This window comes from Callorhinus ursinus, unplaced genomic scaffold (genome assembly GCF_003265705.2).
Source record: "Callorhinus ursinus isolate GAN/ISIS: 27379988/994484 unplaced genomic scaffold, GSC_fseal_2.0 scaffold55, whole genome shotgun sequence".
Lineage (NCBI taxonomy): Eukaryota > Metazoa > Chordata > Mammalia > Carnivora > Otariidae > Callorhinus > Callorhinus ursinus.
Genome location: NW_027397117.1, coordinates 785,101 through 804,252, shown reverse-complemented (window position 1 = coordinate 804,252; position 19,152 = coordinate 785,101). Strand labels below are relative to the sequence as shown.

Below are 19,152 nucleotides of genomic sequence, written 5' to 3'. Positions count from 1 at the left end.
CCCTGACAGGGTACAGAGGGCCCCAGCAGCGTGCGGTTCCTGAAGACGTCGGAAAACCGGGCAGAGCTGCGGGGGCTGAAACGCGGAGCCAGCTACCTGGTCCAGGTGCGGGCACGCTCCGAGGCCGGCTACGGGCCCTTCGGCCAGGAGCACCACAGCCAGACCCAGCTGGACGGTGAGTCTGGGGAGCAGGGCATGGGCAGGGGTGCTGCCCCTCCATCACGCGGGAAGCCTTGCCTGTGCCCTCGAAGGACCCCTAAAGTCACATTCCCATGCTCCTCTCTCTATCAACCACAAGGCATTTTTGGCCTAGTGAGGAGAACATAGGCTGCAGAAGCCAAAACCCAACAGCTGGGAGAGAAGGCCTGCCCAGTGGCTTTCCAGCTGTGTGACCCTCAAAAGCCTGACCCTTAAGCCCCATCTCTCCTCCCCAAATTGGAAATATCACGAGGCCTCTCTCCCAGGGCTCCAAGGATTAACTGAGGTAACACCTGTTCATTTTTTTTTTTTAAGATTTTTTTGGGGGGCGCCTGGGTGGCTCAGTTGGTTAAGCGACTGCCTTTGGCTCAGGTCATGATCCTGGGGTCCTGGGATCGAGCCTCACGTCGGGCTCCCTGCTCAGTGGGCAGTCTGTTTCTCCCTCTGACCCTCTTCCCTCTCTTGCTGTGTTTCTCATTCTCTCTCTCTCAAATAAATAAATAAAATCTTTGGGCGCCTGGGTGGCTCAGTTGGTTAAGCGACTGCCTTTGGATCAGGTCATGATCCTGGAGTCCCGGGATCGAGTCCCACGTCGGGCTCCTTGCTCAGCAGGGAGTCTGCTTCTCTCTCTGACTCTCTTCTGTCTTGTGCTCTCTATCTCTCATTCTCTCTCTCTCTCAAATAAATAAATAAAATCTTTAAAAAAAAATAAAATCTTTAAAAAAAATCTTTTTTTTTTTTTAATTCATTAGAGAGAGAGTGCAAGCATGAGCAGGGGGGAGGAGCAGAGAGAGAGGAGAGAAGCAGACTCCCTGCCGAGCAGGAAGCCTGACGTGGGCCTCGATCCCCGGACCCCGGGGTCATGACCTGAGCTGAAGGCAGACGCTTAACCATCTGAGCCACCCAGGCGCCCAACACCTGTTCATTGTAATACGCTTCTTGGCCCGGTGACTTTCTAAGCCTTTTAACGGTTTGAGACGATTCACATACCATATGATTCACCCTTTAAAGAGAGTACAGTTCAGTGGCTTTTAGTATATGTCCAGAGTTGTGCAACCATCACCACGATTCATTGTAGACCATTTCAGCCTCCAAAAAGAGACACCCCTTCAGTCACCCCCAGCCCCCAGCAAACACTACCTTACTTTCTGTCTCTATGGATTTGCCTATTCTGGACATTCATACAAACAGAGTCCTACGTTATGTGGCCTCTTGTGACTGGCTTCTCCCTTCAGTCGGCACAATGTTCGCAAGGTTCATCCACGTTGGGGTGCGTATCTGTGTTGTTTATGGCTGGAAGATAGTCCATTTTGTGGCGATAGCATGTTTTATTCATCCATTCATCTGTTGACGGACATCTGGATCATTTCCACATTTTGGCTACAGACCTTTCCATTTTTAGCCCTTGGGGCCTTCTGTGGGCCACCAGTATGTATAAGTGAACAAAACCAAACCCGCTCTTGCTGTAACGAACGAGGTTGGGAAACTTCCTCCCTTGCCCTGGGGGACTTCGGGGGAGCCCGCGCCGGTGGAAAGCAATTTGGAAACCACTGTGCTTTCCCGCACCTGCCACACCGCCGGGGGCCTGTTCTCAGGGGAACACAGCTCATGCCTTGAGGCTGGTGTAGGGTCTCCGGGGCCCGTCGGCTTCTTCTGATCACAGCTTTTCTCCCCTAGAGACCGAGAGCTGGCGGGAGCAACTGGCCCTGATCGCAGGCACGGCAGTTGTGGGTGTGGTGCTGGTCCTGGTGGTCATTGTCATTGCTGTTCTCTGCCTCAGGTGAGCACTCTGGGGCACCTGGAGGCCCTTGGGAGGAGGGCCCGTGTAGATGGCCACCTGCCCTCTTGCTCCAGGCAAGCCTCCCTCAATGCCCCAGGATACTTGTTTTCTCCTGGAAGCTTCTCTGATCCCCGCTCCTCCTCCCCTCGGTCCTTTCCCTCTGGAAACGCAGAGATGGGTGATTCCGTTTACCTTTTCTTTCCCATCGGCCACAGGAAGCAGAGCAATGGGAGAGAGGCTGAGTACTCGGACAAACACGGACAGTATCTCATCGGGCACGGTGGGTAGGCCTAATGCTGAGGGACACGGGGTTGGGGCAGGGGCGGTGAGCCCAGAATCCGGGCCTCCGAGTGCAGGGGAGGTTGCCTCTCGGTTAACGGGACCCCGCATGGTTCCTCAGGGACTAAGGTCTACATTGACCCCTTCACTTACGAGGACCCTAATGAGGCTGTGAGGGAATTTGCAAAAGAGATCGATGTCTCCTATGTCAAGATCGAGGAGGTGATCGGCGCAGGTGAGAGGGAAGATGGGCGCCCGGGGTAGGGGTGCGGGGTGCGGGGGGGAGTAGGGGGAAGGAGGGCCAGACAACAGGCAGAGGAGGGCTGACCCTCAGCATCCTTCCCGAAGGCGAGTTTGGCGAGGTGTGCCGGGGGCGGCTCAAGGCCCCGGGGAAGAAAGAGAGCTGTGTGGCCATCAAGACCCTGAAAGGGGGCTACACGGAGCGACAGCGGCGGGAGTTCCTAAGTGAGGCCTCCATCATGGGCCAGTTCGAGCACCCCAACATCATCCGCCTGGAGGGCGTGGTCACCAACAGCGTGCCCGTCATGATCCTCACCGAGTTCATGGAGAACGGCGCCCTGGACTCCTTCCTGCGGGTGAGCCCCCTGCACCCCAGCCTCCCGCGGCCTCCCGTCCTCCCCCAGCACAGCCAAGGAGCTCAGGACCAGGATGGTGGGGTGCACATCCCACCCCCTGTGCCCCTCATTCTCCCTCCAGGACAGCTAGAGTTCCCAGGACTCGCCTTTCCTGCGGCCGCGAGTGGAAATGGCCCGTCTGTGGGGCCAGCGGACCCAGGATTTGGAGGGGTGGTCATTCGTCCTCTTGACAAATGCTTCCTGAGCGCCATCTGGTGTGTCAGTCACTGTCTTAGGCCCTGGGAATAAAGCCGTGAACATCTCTGCCTTTGACAGTGTAATGGAGGAGACAGGAAACAAACAAGCTTTTAAGAAACAGTTTGGAGAAGTGGCTTGAGATGCTGGGGAAGAACTTATTTTATTTTTGTCACTTGAACAGGTTTTACTGGGTATTATTTTATTTTTCCACTTTACTGTACATCCTTTTTAAAAAACCAAAACGTTTTCCTACAGAGCAAAACGTTGCATTGGACAGAATTGTGACACTCTCATGGGATCATCCAGTACCCGGTCACTATTCACATTTCCCTGGTTGTCCCCCTACATGTCTCTTCCTCCTGGTTTCTCCAAACCAGGATCCAGTTCAGGATCAAGCATGGTACCCGGTGGTTATTTCTTTGAGCCTCTTCAACATCCAGGACAGTCCCTTGTTATGACACTGACATGCTGAAAAGCTGGGCCTCTTATCCCCTTGAATGTCTCTTCCCTGTGGGGTCGGTTAGCTTGTTTCTGTAATTAAGAGAAGATAGATCTAATGTTTTGATAAGTCCAAAAATCAGTATCCGTGGCCAGCCTCCATCGGGGGTGCTGTGTACCTTGCATGGCACCCCATCCGGAGACAGGCTACCTGGCTGTCATCGGGAGAGATGCCAAGGCAGACCCCGGGTAGTGTGATGACAGCCGGACCCTCCACCGTCGACACAAGGGTCTGTTCCGTTGGTACCAGACAAAGGTCCGGTTGCCTGGGAGGAAAGGGGATTTATTTTAGAGGAGATGGCTTTTGGGTAGAGAAAGAGCCAACCATGAGCAGACGGAGGAGAAGCACATTGGGGGAAACCAGAGTGGGCAGGAACCCGGCATGTTCAAGAAGCAGAAAGGTCAGGGGCTCCTGGGTGGCTCAGTTGGTTAAGCATCTGCTTTCAGCTTAGGTCATGATCCCAGGGTCCTGGGATTGAGACCTACGTCGGGCTCCCTGCTCAGCGGGGAGTCTGCTTCTCCCTCTGCCTCTGCTCCTCCCCCTGCTCGTGCATGCACGTGCGCGCTCTAATAAATAAATAAATAAATAATCTTTACAAACAAAACAAAAGGCCGGGGCAGAGGAGCAGTGGTAGATCTCAATGTACGTGGTGGTCAGACCACGTGAGCCTCGTGGCCTTAGTAAGGAGTTTGGATTTGATTAAAAGTTCCAGGGGAAGCCTTTGGAGGGTTTTCAGCTGGAGAGGGATGATTTTCAGAGCTCCCTTTGGTGGTGCTGGGGAGTAAGAGCCAGGAGCCAGTGGGGAGACTTGCAGTCCTTTGGGGTGTGAGGGTTGTAGCAGGGTGGGGAGAAGTGGCTAGATTCGGGACATGTTTTGGAGGCAGAACCTGCTGATGGATCATAAGTGGTGGGTGAGGAAGAGAGGAATCACAGACTCCGGGGTCTGCCCTGAGCATCTCGCCAGCAGTGTTTCCACAAGCTGACATTCAAGGCCTACGGTGTGCAGGCTTGGAGGATGGGTTCAGAATTCAGGTTTTGGACTCTGGCCCTGGCCCTGCTTGGCCGCCAAGGGTCCCCTGCGTGCTTGCTGAACCCAGAGTATGGGATTCTTTTACTGTGACTGGCTAGCTTATCTGGTAAGAGCAGACTCTGTCAAGATCAAGGTCAAGCTTTAGGTCTTGGTTTGGGGGCTGTGGTCATTGATCACACCCAGTTTTTCACTGCTTTCTTGCAAGCTACACACAGCTGGCCCAAGAGAGCTGAGCAAGATTGCTTTGGTTCAGCACGGATGCATCTGCACCTGTAGACAGGTGGCTCCGAGCCCACGCCGACTATCAGAACTCTGTGGCTGTCCCATAAAATGAACATGTTCAATCAAAAGCATTTGTTGAGTATGCCCTGGATGTAAAGCTCTGTATTAGACTAAATAGAAGAAAACGTTAAAGTGATCTCCTTACAACATTTTTTTTTTAATCTTTAAGATTTATTTATTTATTTGAGGGAGAGCATGCACAGCAGGTAATGGGCAGAGGCAGAGGCAGAGGGAGAGAGACAACCTTCAGACTCTGTGCTGAGCACGGAGCCTGTTGCGGGGCTCGATCTCACGACCCTGAGATCATGACCTGAGCCAAAATCAAGAGTCGGACTCCGAATTGACTAAGCCAGCCAGGAGCCCCTCCTTAGAATCTTAAGCATTGTGTCGGGTTAGTGCGGTGAGAGCTGAGAGGGCTCAGAGTAAGAGAAAGGAAGAGGGCTTACCTGGGGGGTGAGCAGGCCTGCCCGGCAGGGGAGCAGCACATGGATCTGCGAGTGGCAGATCTGGTTCAGAGCGCGGAAGGCGTGGGCAAGGGCGGGTGAGCTGTCCTGAGCCGTGTCCTCTCCCTTGTCCAATCTCCAGCTGAACGATGGGCAGTTCACCGTCATCCAGCTGGTGGGCATGCTGCGGGGCATCGCCTCGGGCATGCGGTACCTTGCTGAGATGAGCTACGTCCACCGAGACCTGGCCGCCCGCAACATCCTGGTCAACAGCAACCTTGTCTGCAAGGTGTCCGACTTTGGGCTTTCCCGGTTCCTGGAGGAGAACTCTTCTGATCCCACCTACACGAGCTCTCTGGTGAGGCCAGGGGACCCGCGTCTCAACTCAGTTCTTAGGGCCAGGTGGGGAGGGAAGGTTGGAAAGGTGGGAGGCGGAGAGTTTGACAGTTCCAATTCAGGGACTGGACATAGGCACAGACCATGGAGGGGGCGGTCAGCTTAGGAAACCCGACTTCCAGTGTCCAGGAAAAGAATAGGGTTGAGGAGCTGTGTGTCTGAGTCCCAGAAAGAAAGGAGGCCTGGGGGAAAGGCGTGGGGGGGCCGGAATGCCTGGGTCCTGTGAGTCCCTCAGCTCACCTTTTCCTCTCCCATCTTTAGGGTGGAAAGATTCCCATCCGATGGACAGCCCCTGAGGCCATTGCCTTCCGGAAGTTCACATCTGCTAGTGACGCCTGGAGCTACGGGATTGTGATGTGGGAGGTCATGTCATTTGGGGAACGGCCATACTGGGACATGAGCAATCAGGATGTGAGTGTCCCGTGGTCCTACCAAGCTTTCCTGGAATGTTCTCTCACCAGGGACATGGAGGTCGGGGGGAGTGGGGTCCCCAGAGAGCTCATCACTGTTGGGTCCTTGAGGGTGGCAGAAAGTAGAGTTAATCTTTGCATCCAAGACTTTGATACAGCGCATCTGGTCACAGAAGGACATGGAGGAGGAGGGCAAGGTTGGGAAGTTACTCATCTAGATCTTGGCCCAGGAGCCACTGGGGCATCCAGCCACAGCCAGCTTCGGCCCCGGCCAGGAGGACCCCGAGTCTGCCATTCTCGGGGCCTATGGCACCTCTTCCAGCATCTGCTGAGTCACCTTCTTCTGGGGGTCCTTTGGCACCCTTGTTCTCCCGGGAGATCCTCACCCAGTGCTTCTACCTGTCATTCCAGGTGATCAATGCCATTGAACAGGACTACCGGCTGCCCCCGCCCCCAGACTGCCCCACTTCCCTGCACCAGCTCATGCTGGACTGTTGGCAGAAGGACCGGAATGCACGGCCCCGCTTCCCCCAGGTGGTCAGCGCCCTCGACAAGATGATCCGGAACCCGGCCAGTCTCAAAATCGTGGCCAGGGAGAATGGCGGGTGAGGACCCCAGAGGGTGGGCCTCCTTCCTGCACTCTGCCACCGCCTGAGAACCCCCTCCTTCCCCCTCAGAAGTATCCGGCCCTCTGGTGGTACGTGGGATTGTCCATTGTCCCCGTCCGCTGCTCCAGGGCTGGGCTCAAAGTCCCCACCCTGACGTAGCCCCGGAACTCAGCCCACCCCTCCCCATCCTTGCCTTGTCCAGGGCCTCACACCCGCTCCTGGATCAGCGGCAGCCTCACTACTCAGCTTTTGGCTCAGTGGGTGAGTGGCTTAGAGCCATCAAGATGGGACGATACGAAGAAAGTTTCGCAGCCGCTGGCTTTGGCTCCTTCGAACTGGTCAGCCAGATCTCTGCTGAGTAAGTCGTGGCAGGTGCTGGAGGTGGCGGTTGAGAGCTAAACAGTGTCGGGGCACCTGGGGACCAGAATCAGGCCCGCCGGTTTAGCAGGGACCTTTGGGGGCAACTCCTGGTGCCAACTCCGTTATCTAGAACACCCCCAAAGTAGCAGCTCCGGGGGCTGAGAGCCCAGGGAATCTTCCAGCCCCGCAGAGCCCGCCTCACCCCCCTCACCCCCTTGCGCCACCTCAGCCCTGGGCCATCTTGCTCCTGTCCTGCCATGGTTACCTATCCTTGTGCATCTATCTACATTCCAGACCCTGTTCTCACATTAACAAAGTGTCAACTCTGGCTGCTTCCTCACCCGTAAAAGGAGAAGGTTGGACTGGGTTTTGGAGATCATTTCCAGCTTTAATGTTAAATGGTTTTATGGTTCCAGCACCTCCCGAACACTGTGTTCCCCTCGTTGGCCTCTCTGGTTCTCCACCTTTCTGCCTGCCCGTTTCCCTCCCAGCTCTCTTCGCAGCCCAGGTTTGAATAACACATGGAAGGAAGAGAAATCTGGAACCAGAGGGCGGGAGGCAGCCTCCCGGCCCGGCAGCTCACACACCCGCCCCCCTGCTCCCTGACTTGTTCCAGAGCCGCCCTGACCCAGGTCCCTGCTCTCCATTTCCCACCTCTGCTGGTTTCCCTTATCTCAGGCTCCAGGCCTCAGGATGGGGGCCGGGGCGGGGGGGTGGGGGGCGGCGGGCAGCTCGTTTTCGCCCCACCCCGCCCCTTCCTCCCCACCCGCTCTTCCTCTCTCAGGCCTTTTCCTTCTGACTTCTCCTCTAGAGCAATCTGTGCAGCCCTTCCCCCACCCTCATTTTGTGCGCTTTTCTCTCTTTCATTCCTCCCCTTCGCTGATTCTCTGCCTTTTCCTAATCCTTGTCGGAGCCCCAAGCTGCACCCCCCTACCTCCCATCTCTGGCCAGCCCTGCTCCACCCTGTACTGCGGCTGCGCAGAAGGACTGCAGCCGGCTCCTGAAAGCCTCTGGAAACTGCCCTCAACTATTGGCAACTGTTGACGCGTACCCCTCCCCTGCTGGCCTTCCTGATTGGCTGACAGTCCAGGGTGGGGCGTGGTCTCGAGCTAAGTGACCCTCCCCAGGAGTCCCTGTGGCCTCACCTAGCTCTCCCTTCTTCCCCAGGGACCTGCTCCGAATTGGAGTCACTCTGGCGGGACACCAGAAGAAAATCCTGGCCAGTGTCCAGCACATGAAATCCCAGGCCAAGCCTGGAGCCCCAGGTGGCGGGGCGGGAGCACCAGCCCCCCAGTACTGACCTGCACCTGCTTGTCTGGCCCCACCGCTCCGGAGCGGCAGGAACTCCTGGCTGGGGACACAGCTCCCCTTCTTCCTGGGGCAGAGTCGGATGGGGACCCAAGAGGCCGCCGTACCTGGGCCCCACTGGATAGCACTTTGAACCCGTGGGGGTGGGGAGCTGGCAATTTGGAGAGACAGGATTTGAGGATTCTGCCATAGGAGTGTAGAAATCATCACATGCCCCCCAGGCGGGAAGCCCTTCCCTCAGGATTGGGTGTGACCAGAGGGAAAGGGAGCGCCTCTAATCTGCCAGCTTCCCAGGGGTGGTTGGGCTCGAATCCCACAGCCTCCCTCTGATCCCCAGTTAGGGCCCCACGTGCCCCTCCTCACCTGGAAGGGCCGATGCACTGCCCTACAGACCAAAGAGAAGAGGGTGACTAGCCTGTGAGCTCGGGAGTGGAGCGCACCCGTCGTGGCGGGAGGCGGGAAGGGGCGTTGTGGCCCAGTGACAAAATCATTGGACCCAGATGTCCCCAACCTTGCTGCTGTCTTCCCGAACTCAGTTTTCCCTTGTAAATGCCCCTCCCCCATCTGCTGCCTTCATATTGAAGGTTTTTGAGTTTTATTTTTTGTTTCTGTCTTATTTTTTCCTCCCCCCCCCCCATTTTTTGTCGTTGTTTCTTGTCGTTTTGTTTTTCTACTGTCCTTGTCATAACTTTCTGTGTTGGGGGGGGGAACCTGTTTCGGTATTGCCTCCTTTGCCTAGGGTGAAACAGGGGCTCATCGTCCTGTTTCCGAACAGTGCCTGTGGTCGCACCGCAACTCCCAGACACTTTCCTGCCCCCAAGTAGCCCCAAGCTGTGTCCGTGAGGGGGTGTGGGGGGGGGGTGATGTGGTGGTGGAAACCAGAGACAGACACTGGTGCTTGGAGGGGTTCTTAAATTATATTTAAAACATTTTTTTTTTGTATAAATAAAAGAAAATGGGAAGCGAAGCAGTCCTGGGGGTGATTGGGAGCGGGGGATGGACTGGGTTCCTGCGGAGCCTGGGGCCTGGGTATGGAGGAGGTGTCGGAGGTCTGGAGACAGGGCTGTGGGGGGCTGCGGGCATGCTTCCCCGTCCCAGGATGTGTTTGAGGTGGTGGGGTGGGGGCAGTGGGAGATGAGTCATTGGCAGCTGCTTCTAACGGCTCCAGATGGCTCTGCCAAGAGCCTGGGGCTCCTCCGGGGTGGGGCTGCCCCATCCCTCCCCTGTCCTGGTTCCCCAGCCCTGGTAGGGGGCCACGGGAGGCCGGGAGGCCTTGAGCTTGTAGCCCTGCCCAGCCCCCTGACGGGGAAGAGGGGGGCATTGGCTGGGGTGGGGGTCCACTCAGATGGAGACAGATGTGGGCCAGATGTTGACAGCTGGGGTTGGTTCAGAGGCAAGGGGGGGAAAGAGTCTGCATGGGCTGTGGGGGAGGGGCAGAGAGCTGGAGTGAGGGATGTGGACCCCCCGCGGTACGTAGATGTACATACAGACACACACACACACACACACACACACACACACACACACACACACGCTGGGCTGAGTCATTGGGAAGACAATTTCCCCTTTCAAGATGCTGCCCAGGCAGGTTCTCCCAGCCTCTTGGGAAGGGGAGGGGAAACCACCTGAGTGTCTTCTCCCAACTTCTGTCTCCCAAACAGGAAGACGGGAATGGGGTCAAGCCCCTGCGAGTCTTTGTGGCTGTCTTCTGTTCCTTCCCTCCTAGTCTGCCCACCCCCAGGAACACCTGCAGGGGCCAGCGCTGTTTACCTGGGGCAGCCTTGCTGTTTCTGCCTAGTTGCCCCCTATTGTGCTCAGGTCTGTGCAGGACCCCAAATAACAGCTTCTGCCCTTCCCAGCCCAGGGAACCTTGGGTGGTGATCCTGTCTACAAGTTCCTACCTACCAGAGTCCCTAATACTCTGGAATCCTCTGTCCCTTCCCTCGATGACCCATCACCCATGTTTTGTACACCCAAGGGGTCTGTGGGAGGGACTCTATCCCGCCACAGATGGAGGGGGTCTGGGTCCTGGAGGAGGAGGTCTATCCGGAGGATGCCCACCCAGGCCAACCCTTTCCTCTGCCAACCAGACATCCGGGCTAGATAAGTGACCTTAGTTGTTGAGGGGAGGAGCTGAAGTCAAGAGGACTGGGCACAAATGAATAACCGGCCAAAGGGCAAAGATGAGGTGAAGGGAGCTGGGGGGGGCAGGTGTGCAGCAGGGAGCCCCACCATGCCCAGGCTAAAGCATCAGCAGTTCATGGAATCCCCTGAGCGCTCCTGCCATGCCCAGCTCCAGAGTGGGAGCTGCTCCCCGACGGCTAGCCTGGTGGGGGGCCATCCCTCCCTCCCCAGGGCCCTTCCCCACCCAGCTGGGATCTCAATTCCTTAAACGTAGGTGGCTGCTGGGGTCATCTCAGAGAATAAGCATAGGACCCAGTGTCCTGCCTGGTTGGGCACCCCCCTGTCCCTTGGGGTCTTCCATCCTGACCACTCCTACCCCAGCTGGTGGTCTTCCTTTCCTTCTTGGGACCCAAACAGGATGTCCCAGCCCCCACCCCCAAGCAAGGACCTGCCTGATGGGAGGCACGGGACCCTGGGGGAGGGGTCAGAAGTTTGCCCTTTGGCCTCAGGCTGAGGTGAGCCAGCCACTCCTCCTAGGATGGGGCTCTGAACTCCTGGGCCCCCAGACCCCACCCTCAGTTGCCGTAGTAACCCCTAGGCCCTTTTGGGAAATGGACCGGTGCAGAAGGTGGAGCCCCCCCCTGCCCCGCCACCGAGGGTCACAGGCGGTTGGCCCTTTGGAAAAAGCCACATTCCCCATCTTTAGCCTGCACCCAGTGATGAATCTCATCGTTAGAAATGTCAGACACCTCAGGATCGCCTTCCACAAGCCATGGATTCCTGTGAAGACGGACAGTGCAGTCTTTTCTCCTGTTCCCCAGAAGCCAGAGGGCTGGACGCCCCACCCCCAAATGGCTTTGTCCAAAGAACAGCCAGACTTCGGTCCCCCTCCGGTCCCCTCCCCTCTGGACGTTTTGCAGGGCACCCAGCCCTAGCCTCCCCCACCACCCGCACACTTGTGTCCCTCCGTCCCATTTCACCCCCCTCACAAGACCCACCTCACAGACCCTTCCTCCACCACAATCATGTGGAAATTCACATTTCAAAAATAAATTTTATTTTCTCTCTCCCTTTCTGAGGACAACTCAAAACTGAGGGACTTGAAGGGCATGCTCCGGAACAAAATCTGAGGAGTAAGCGAGAAAACCTGTATCAGAGGTGGACTCAGCTCCCGGTTGCCAAGGTTCTGGGGTGGGAATGGTTCTCACCAGCGTCTGCCAGCCTGCCTCTGTTCTGGCTCTGCGTTTTCTCCCTGGGGGTTGTGGGGAACAGAGGAGGGTAGGTGCCCGCTCCCCTGCTGACTCATCCCCACCCACCCCTGCTCTTCCCGTTTCCCAGAACTCACCTCCTCCTCCTCTTCCTGGAAACACATTCTCGGGTCACTGTGGGCACTAGGACCACCACAAGCACAAGCGTCCCCAACAGGACGGCCCCAAAGTTGGATGCTTCCGGGGTGCAGGAGACTGAACGTAGGGACACAGGTCAGGAAAGCATGGGGGGAGAAGACACTCCCTTTGTTTGTTTGTTTGTTTGTTTGAGACACTCCCTTTGGATCCTAAATTGCCACCTAGAAAGGACAGCGGCCCCTAACTCGCTGGGTGTGGCTAGGTCTCCCTCCAGAAGGCTGTTGCTGCAAGACCTTGGCACCATACCCCTAGGATCCCTTTGAGTTTCTGGACACACAACGCCCATCAGCCTTGTTAAGGGAGATGTTCATCCCGCTGGTCCCCTAGAGTACCATCTAGGGGGTACCATCTTGGCCAGTGCTTCTCTTTTTTTTTTTTTTTTAGATTTTTTTTTTATTTATTTTTATTTGAGAGAGAGAATGAGAGATAGCACGAGAGGGAAGAGGGTCAGAGGGAGAAGCAGACTCCCTGCCGAGCAGGGAGCCCGATGCGGGACTCGATCCCAGGACTCCAGGATCATGACCTGAGCCGAAGGCAGTCGCTTAACCAACTGAGCCACCCAGGCGCCCTTGGCCAGTGCTTCTCAAAGAGCAGACTTGGAATCACTTCCCTCAGTCGCCTGGGAGCTTGGTAAAAATGCAGATGTCTGGGCCTACTCCAGACCTACCTAATCCAAATCTCGGGGCGGGGGGGGGGGGGGGAAGTCCTGAAACGAACCGTTTGAAAAAGCCCCCCTTTCCCCACCCTGGCCCGATCTGAGGGGAGATAAATTTGGTGAGAACTACTGACCCTGAGGCTCAAGGGAAGTCTAGTTTGGGATGGGGAGAGGTACTGGGGAGGCTCAGGAGGGACACAAGGTGGGCAAATAAGAGCGGGGTGAGACAAGACCAGAGAAAGGAGCGAGGGTTCAGAGAGAGGATCCCAGACTACGGCCAGTACCCCCCTCATGGAGTGCTTGGCTTTCCACAGTTTCAGCCACCCACAGTCACCCGCGGTCCAGAAGCAGATGGTGCTCCTTCTGACGTAGCATCAGAAGGTCAGTAGCAGCCTAAGGCGACCTCACACGGCCCACGTCATTCCCCTCACCTCATCCCCTCCCTTAGGCACCTTATCATTTTCCATCATCACAAGAAGGGTGAGTACAATACAACCCGACAGTTTGAGAGACAAACCACGGTCACGTAACTTTGACTACAGTGTATTGTTATAATTGTTCTATTTTGTTGTTGTTAATCTCTTATTGTGCCTAATTTATGAATAAAACTTCATCATTAGTATGTACACGTAGGAAGAAACACAGGGTTTGGTACTGTCTGTGGTCCCAGGCATCCACTCGGATAGGGGTCTCGGACCACAGATTAGCGGGGGCTACTGCATGTTGGTAGGGGCTGGGCACAGGGACTCAGGTTCTTTGAGAGCCCTCATTCTGCTAATATCTAGGGCTCATATTAGATCATTATATTTTTTTAAAGGGAGAGTTATATTTTATTTTTTTTAAGATTTTTATCTATTTGACGGAGAGGAGACAGCGAGAGAGGGAACACCAGCAGGGGGAGCGGGAGAGGGAGAAGCAGGCTTCCCGCGGAGCAGGGAGCCGGATGCGGGACTCGATCCCAGGACCCTGGCATCATGACCCGAGCCGAAGGCAGACGCTTAACCAACTGAGCCACCCAGGCGCCCCGAGATCATTATATTTTATAGAATACACATTATATTAATCATATGCTATCTGTTATAGATCTATAATAGATATCTATTAAACGATAATATTATATCTATGGAATAATACTAGAGCAGCTGGTGGTAGGGAAGGGGCTGCGAGGATACAGGGCCCGGGATGGAGTTCTCACCGGCCTCTCCAGGGGGTGGCACATCCCGAGGCTCCGTGCAGAGGTGTCCCCCATAACCAGGTTCACACTCACAGGTGAAGTGGGTTCCCTGCTCCCAGCACCGCCCATCATTCTGACAGGGGTTCCGTAGACATGGGCTTTCTGTGAGGATAAATGGGGTTATGGAAAGTTCTAGGAGGACACCCACAACCACAGAGAGGGGAGGTCATAGAGAGCCAACGCCAGGAGAAGCCTTCAGCACCGGGCCTGGCAGACAGCAACTGTTCGGTCCCTTGGCCCCTCCGCAGAAAGGAGGAAAGAGCGGGATTATGCGGCCCGACTTCCTGACGGCGAGCAGGAGGGTCTCGGGCACAGGACCGGGAGGGATGATCCTCCATCCAGCACCCCCACCCCACATACGGAGGCAGCTTGAAGCCCCGGGGAGGTCTAGGCTCACCTCGGAAGCAGCCACGAGTGAGGTTCCCCAGGGTGCAGCTCTCCCCAGCACGGCAGCTGAGGGGCTCACACACCAGCACCCCTGAGCGGGCACAGGTGCAGCGCTGGGAGCAGTTCTCAGTCACAAAGCTGTCACCCCGCTGGAGAGGGGAGAAGGGCCGGGAGGAGACGGTCTGGCTTTCCCCCCGCTCCTCGGGCTCTCCTGCCCTCCGCAGGGCCTCCCCCTCCCAGCGCGGACCTGGTAGTAGATGCCGTGGTTGGTGCAGCCGCAGTGGGCCAGGGGGAGGCTCCGGGCCCCACTGTAGATGTAGCCCGGGAGGCTGGCACAGCCCTCCACACAGGGGCCCTCGCAGTCCCTAGGGGCCGTCGGGTGGGCACAGGAGGCCGGGCAGGGTGTCATACAGCTCTGGTAGACGGTGTTGGCCGGACATGCCAGGGCTGACGGGAAAGTCGGAGTGAGCATGAGTGGGTGGCCGGGCAGGGGTGGGGCCAGCAGGTATGGGGACCGTGGAGCTGGCAGCTGGTGGGGGAACAAGGTCACCCACCAGAACACAGAGCTTGGCATAGGCCCGGGAGGCCGGAAGAGTGGGCCGACTTCGGGCGCCTTCTGATCTGACATTAAAGCGCGCTAAGGAAGCGGAGGAGAAAGCTGGGCACTGACTGGCAAGAAGGAGAAGGGGCGGGATGGGCTGACAGGGGTGCGGTGTGGCTTCCTGGGCGCGGCAGAGAGGGAGGCTGGCTGGGGAGCACGCTGACGTGGGGCGTCGGGGAGTCGAGGAGTCAAGGGCAGGGCGGGAAGGCCGAGGCGGGCAAGGGCTGGGGCTCAGAGCTGAGCAGAGGGCAGAAATGGCCGAGCAGGTCGGGAAGCAGCTTCTGGGGAAGGTCAGAGCCTCACCGCAGCGGGTGTGGTCCCGCCAGCTGGTCAGGGTGGCGCCCGCCTCCTGGCAGATGACGGCGTACCCGCTGAGGACCTGGCAGCGCAACTCCTCCTGCTCTCTGGGGCTCCCGGCGGCACACAGATCCAGCACACAGTGCCTGGGGGCAGCAGGGCGGTCAGGGGGCTGTCGGAGGTGGGGAGGCAAGGAGACCCAGCCCAAAGACATCAGGCAGGGTGTGCGCGCGTGTGTATGAGTGTGAGCGCTTGGGGCGCGGGGTATCGCAAGGACCTGAAGCCACAAAGAGAAAGAAGTGAGCCATACAGAGCTCGGATCCCAGAACCGGCAGCAGGACCCGGAGAAAGGCCACTCCCGTGGGGCCTGGGCCCTTGACTCACTCCTGGAAGGGCTCTGGGGCCACGGTCTGGTGACAGGCGGCAAAGGGGCCCTGGGGGTCCACCAGCACCCCACACGCCTGGGTGCTGTTGATGAGCTCCAGCTGCTCTGGGCTGCATTCCGACACAGGGAAGCCTGACTCCTTCCCCTCCTCCTCTTGTATGGCCCTGGGGCGGAGAGCAAGATGGGGCCAGGTGAGGCCCCTGAGGATCGTGACCTTGAGAAGAACTGGGGAGGAGGGGTGGGGAGGCACGCGGCACAGCCTGGGACCCGGAGGGCCGGTGCCCCCACAGTCAGTCTGAGAGGCAATGGCAGGATGAGAAGGTCAGACAGATCTGTCTGGGCTCTCGCCCTCGGGAGTCCTTCTCTGCTGAGGGTACGGGGTGAGCGGGCGTGGACAGAGACCGGGCTGCTACTCGCCTCCCCAGGGGCCAGGCCTCCCTGCTCCGAGCCCCAGCCCTCTCACCTTGAGAAGCGGGCGAGGTCACCTCCCTTGATCCTCTGTACCTCCCAGCTGTTGCCAAAGCCAACGAGGTTCTGGGTGACGGTGCCGTTGGGCAGCATAAAGTCATTCCTCTTGTTCCCGTCATAATTCCCACACAGGCCGCGCACGAGCCCCTTATACTGGTTGGGCAGCATGATCACTGCAGGAGGAAGGGGTGTCCAGAAGTGAGGCCCCCCCACCTCCTCTCCACCCCTCCTGGCTGCTCCCCTGGCGCTCGGGGCCCTGGACCCACTCGGGGCTCCTCACCGTGGCTGGCCCCCCGGCCCAGAAACACCCCCTCTGCTCTCCCCCTCCCCACTCTCAGATACCTGCGTTTTTGCCTCCATCGAAGGTGACAACCATCTCGAAGTCAGTGATCAGATACAGGCGATGGCCCCGCAGGGCAACCTGCAGACGGTCACTGGGCTTGTAGGGGATGCCCATCTTCTGGTTGTTGACCTGGAGAAGGCAGCCAGGAGCCACAGAGAGTCCGGGGTCGACCTGACCCTCCACTGCCTCTCCGCACGCCTCGGTATCTGGGTGCCATCATTCCACGGAATGAGGTACCCCCGTAGGCCCTGCTGCCCCGCGTGGCAAAGGCTTCCCCAAGGTCTACGCCCTTTGCAGCCATAGCCTCTTCCTTGCAAAACACTTGACAGAGAGGACGCCCCCCATACTACTCAGCCCGGCTTCCCCTTTGCACCCCATGTTCTCTCCTTCCCTCTCTCTCCCTGTCCCTCTCCAACCTTTTGCTCCATCCAACTGCTCTCCGCTGCCTCTCCCCAGGATGTGAGTGTGGCACCGATTCTGACCTCAATGACCTCGATGACGAGGCAGCCTGGGCCAGGAACTTCCCGGCTTTACTGTGTTCAGTGGCCTCCCACAGCCCAGCCTGCCTCCCCAGCCCCTCCTGGCCTGGCCTGGCTCTTACCACCAGCTCCAGATGAGCCTTGAGCTGGACTGTGTAGCCGTAGATGATCACGATGATCTCGTGCAGGTAGATGGGTCTCCAGGACGAATACACTTTGTTGCGCCCCTCCACGACCAGAGGCACCACCCCAGCAGGGAGCTTACCAATGGTCTTTATCAGAGTGTAGGTCATGCGGCCCCGGAAGAGGTAGGTGAGGCCATCAAATGTACGGTAATGGGGGTCCCCATAAATGGAACATTGTTTGGACTCTGCCAAGAAGGGCCGACCCTGAGCAGGGACCCTGCCCAGATATAACAACACCCCCCCCCCGAATCCCTCTACGGCCCTGATGTCTCTGGTCACCCTCTCTCTTAGCCCTGGGGTCCCTGGCTCCTTGATCTTCAAACTTCTCCCTTTCCCAGCCCCAATTACAAACCTGGTTCCATCCCCTCTTTCTGCACTTAAGAGAGTGAGTCCCAGAGTCGGCCACAGAGCTGCTGAGAGCCCGAATGAGGCCCCAGGCCCACCCTGCGCCCGAGCTGGGGCCCCTTCCGTCTCCAGACCTGCCCAGCCTGAGCCCCTCTTGTCCCGTCTCTTGCTCTGCCTCCCCGATGAGCCCTCTTACTGTTAATTTCACAGCCGCCAGTGCCCCCGGGCTGGGGCTCGCAATGGGAGCCAGGGGGGCACCTGAAGGGCTGGCAGTGAATGGTTCCTGTGGTGCAGGCACAGCTCTTCGTGCAGCGAATGGAGATCCAGGTCTTACCGTCCTAGAGAAGCCACGGGGAGGACCAGGGAGTGAGGAGGGAAGGGCCAGTTCCCCTTCCTCCCGCCCGGTCAGCCTAGGCCCATGGTCTGAATGGCTTCGTTGGCCCAGGCCGGAGGCAGTTACGGGACACCTGCGCCCTGATGTCCCTGTACCACATCCTAGAGGCATCCTGTCTGGTGTCTTACATACGTTGTTCAGGAAGTACCCATCTTACAGATGACAAAACTGAGGTAACAGACTCGGGAGTGGTACCCGCAGGATTTGAGCCAAGGCCATGCTCCTTCCGCTACGCCATGCCCCATCCCCGTTATGTGGATCCCTCAGGAAACCCCAAACCACCACGCACCCCCAGCCCAGGCCTGGACGGACAGCACCCGGCCCGGTCCCCAGCCTGCATCCCCCAGGGCCAGCCACGGACACACGGGTGCCCCAGGCTGACAGAGCCACAGGGAAGGAGAAAACGTCAACCTCGAGGCGTCCCCACCCCTATTTCCTGTCCCCACTCACGGGGAAATAGCTGCCGTAGTCGTCCGTGCAACCACACTGAGTCCTGCGCACGCACTGTTGCCCACTGAGCATGTAGCCAGGCTGACAAAGGCAGCCCTCCTTGCAGGTGGAGGGGACTTTGGGGCCACTGCACCGGCCCGTCAGGTCCAAGCAGGAAGGTGGGCAGGAGGGAAGGCAGGTTGAGTAGCTGCTGTGGGCAGGACATTCCAGAGCTGGGGGAGGAAGGGGGGAAATGTGTACTGAGCGTGGGCTCCAGGCCAGGCTCCAAGGAAAGAAAAGGAGTAAGAATGGCCCTCCCAGTCCAGTGTGGGAGACCGAGGTCAGCCAGCAGCCACAGAATCCTTGATATGTATGGTCAGTGAGCGTGGGACAGGCGTGCGCAGGTGACAGGCTCACAGAGCAGGGCTGCTGGAGGAATTCAATAAAACCCTTTAAGTGAAGTACCTGTGATCACATGGAAATGTTCACGGATAGCAAGAGTCTGCAACATAAAGAAGTCAGTTGTCCCTAAGTTAGCGTATTCGTTTCAGATGATCCCAATAAAATACACCGGCAGGATTTTGTTTGGGTTTTTAGTAGGGCGAGAAGATATTAAAGTGGAGAGGAAGATATGAACAAACCAGAAAAGCCAGGAAAACGCTAAAAAAGAAAAAAGAAAAGAAAAGAGCAGTGAGTAGTGAGTAGTGAATGTCCCTACCAGACACGAAATACAGTTGAAACTCTCAACAATCACAACACTGGGTTACTGGTAAGTGAAGACAGATGGATCAATGGAGGGGAGAGGAAGCCCACACAGGGACCCAAATACGGACGGGAACTCAGTGTAGGATAAATCATGGCATCTCGGTCAGTGGGAGAAGAGACTAGTCATTTAAGTGGGAGAAGAGACTGGTCATTTAAGACACCCAGGTGTCTGCCAGGAGGGGTGCCTGGTTGGGTCAGTCGTTGGGCGTCTGCCTTCGGCTCAGGTCAT

General features: G+C 57.5%; 2 protein-coding genes across 2 annotated transcripts in view; one reads left to right on the top strand and one right to left on the bottom strand.

Moving 5' to 3' along the window:
* The window catches only part of EPHB4 (EPH receptor B4), a 20,185-nt gene extending 10,792 nt beyond the window's left edge, over positions 1 to 9,393 (top strand). Inside the window, exons 5-14 of the mRNA XM_073884188.1 lie at positions 5 to 175; positions 1,876 to 1,978; positions 2,194 to 2,258; positions 2,379 to 2,492; positions 2,606 to 2,853; positions 5,487 to 5,702; positions 6,002 to 6,151; positions 6,562 to 6,755; positions 6,961 to 7,116; positions 8,286 to 9,393. Coding sequence (XP_073740289.1) covers positions 5 to 175; positions 1,876 to 1,978; positions 2,194 to 2,258; positions 2,379 to 2,492; positions 2,606 to 2,853; positions 5,487 to 5,702; positions 6,002 to 6,151; positions 6,562 to 6,755; positions 6,961 to 7,116; positions 8,286 to 8,418 — 1,550 coding nt within the window. The 3' untranslated portion in view covers positions 8,419 to 9,393. The remainder of the gene's footprint in view (positions 1 to 4; positions 176 to 1,875; positions 1,979 to 2,193; positions 2,259 to 2,378; positions 2,493 to 2,605; positions 2,854 to 5,486; positions 5,703 to 6,001; positions 6,152 to 6,561; positions 6,756 to 6,960; positions 7,117 to 8,285) is intronic.
* Positions 9,394 to 11,584: 2,191 nt separating this feature from the next.
* ZAN (zonadhesin) overlaps positions 11,585 to 19,152 on the bottom strand; it is a 33,376-nt gene continuing 25,808 nt past the window's right edge. The window contains exons 35-47 of the mRNA XM_073884187.1: positions 18,180 to 18,391; positions 17,532 to 17,673; positions 16,928 to 17,175; positions 16,326 to 16,455; positions 15,979 to 16,156; positions 15,515 to 15,679; positions 15,137 to 15,276; positions 14,480 to 14,679; positions 14,243 to 14,381; positions 13,807 to 13,947; positions 11,896 to 11,995; positions 11,759 to 11,802; positions 11,585 to 11,676 (exon numbers count right to left, since the gene is read on the bottom strand). Coding sequence (XP_073740288.1) covers positions 11,636 to 11,676; positions 11,759 to 11,802; positions 11,896 to 11,995; positions 13,807 to 13,947; positions 14,243 to 14,381; positions 14,480 to 14,679; positions 15,137 to 15,276; positions 15,515 to 15,679; positions 15,979 to 16,156; positions 16,326 to 16,455; positions 16,928 to 17,175; positions 17,532 to 17,673; positions 18,180 to 18,391 — 1,880 coding nt within the window. The 3' untranslated portion in view covers positions 11,585 to 11,635. The remainder of the gene's footprint in view (positions 11,677 to 11,758; positions 11,803 to 11,895; positions 11,996 to 13,806; positions 13,948 to 14,242; positions 14,382 to 14,479; positions 14,680 to 15,136; positions 15,277 to 15,514; positions 15,680 to 15,978; positions 16,157 to 16,325; positions 16,456 to 16,927; positions 17,176 to 17,531; positions 17,674 to 18,179; positions 18,392 to 19,152) is intronic.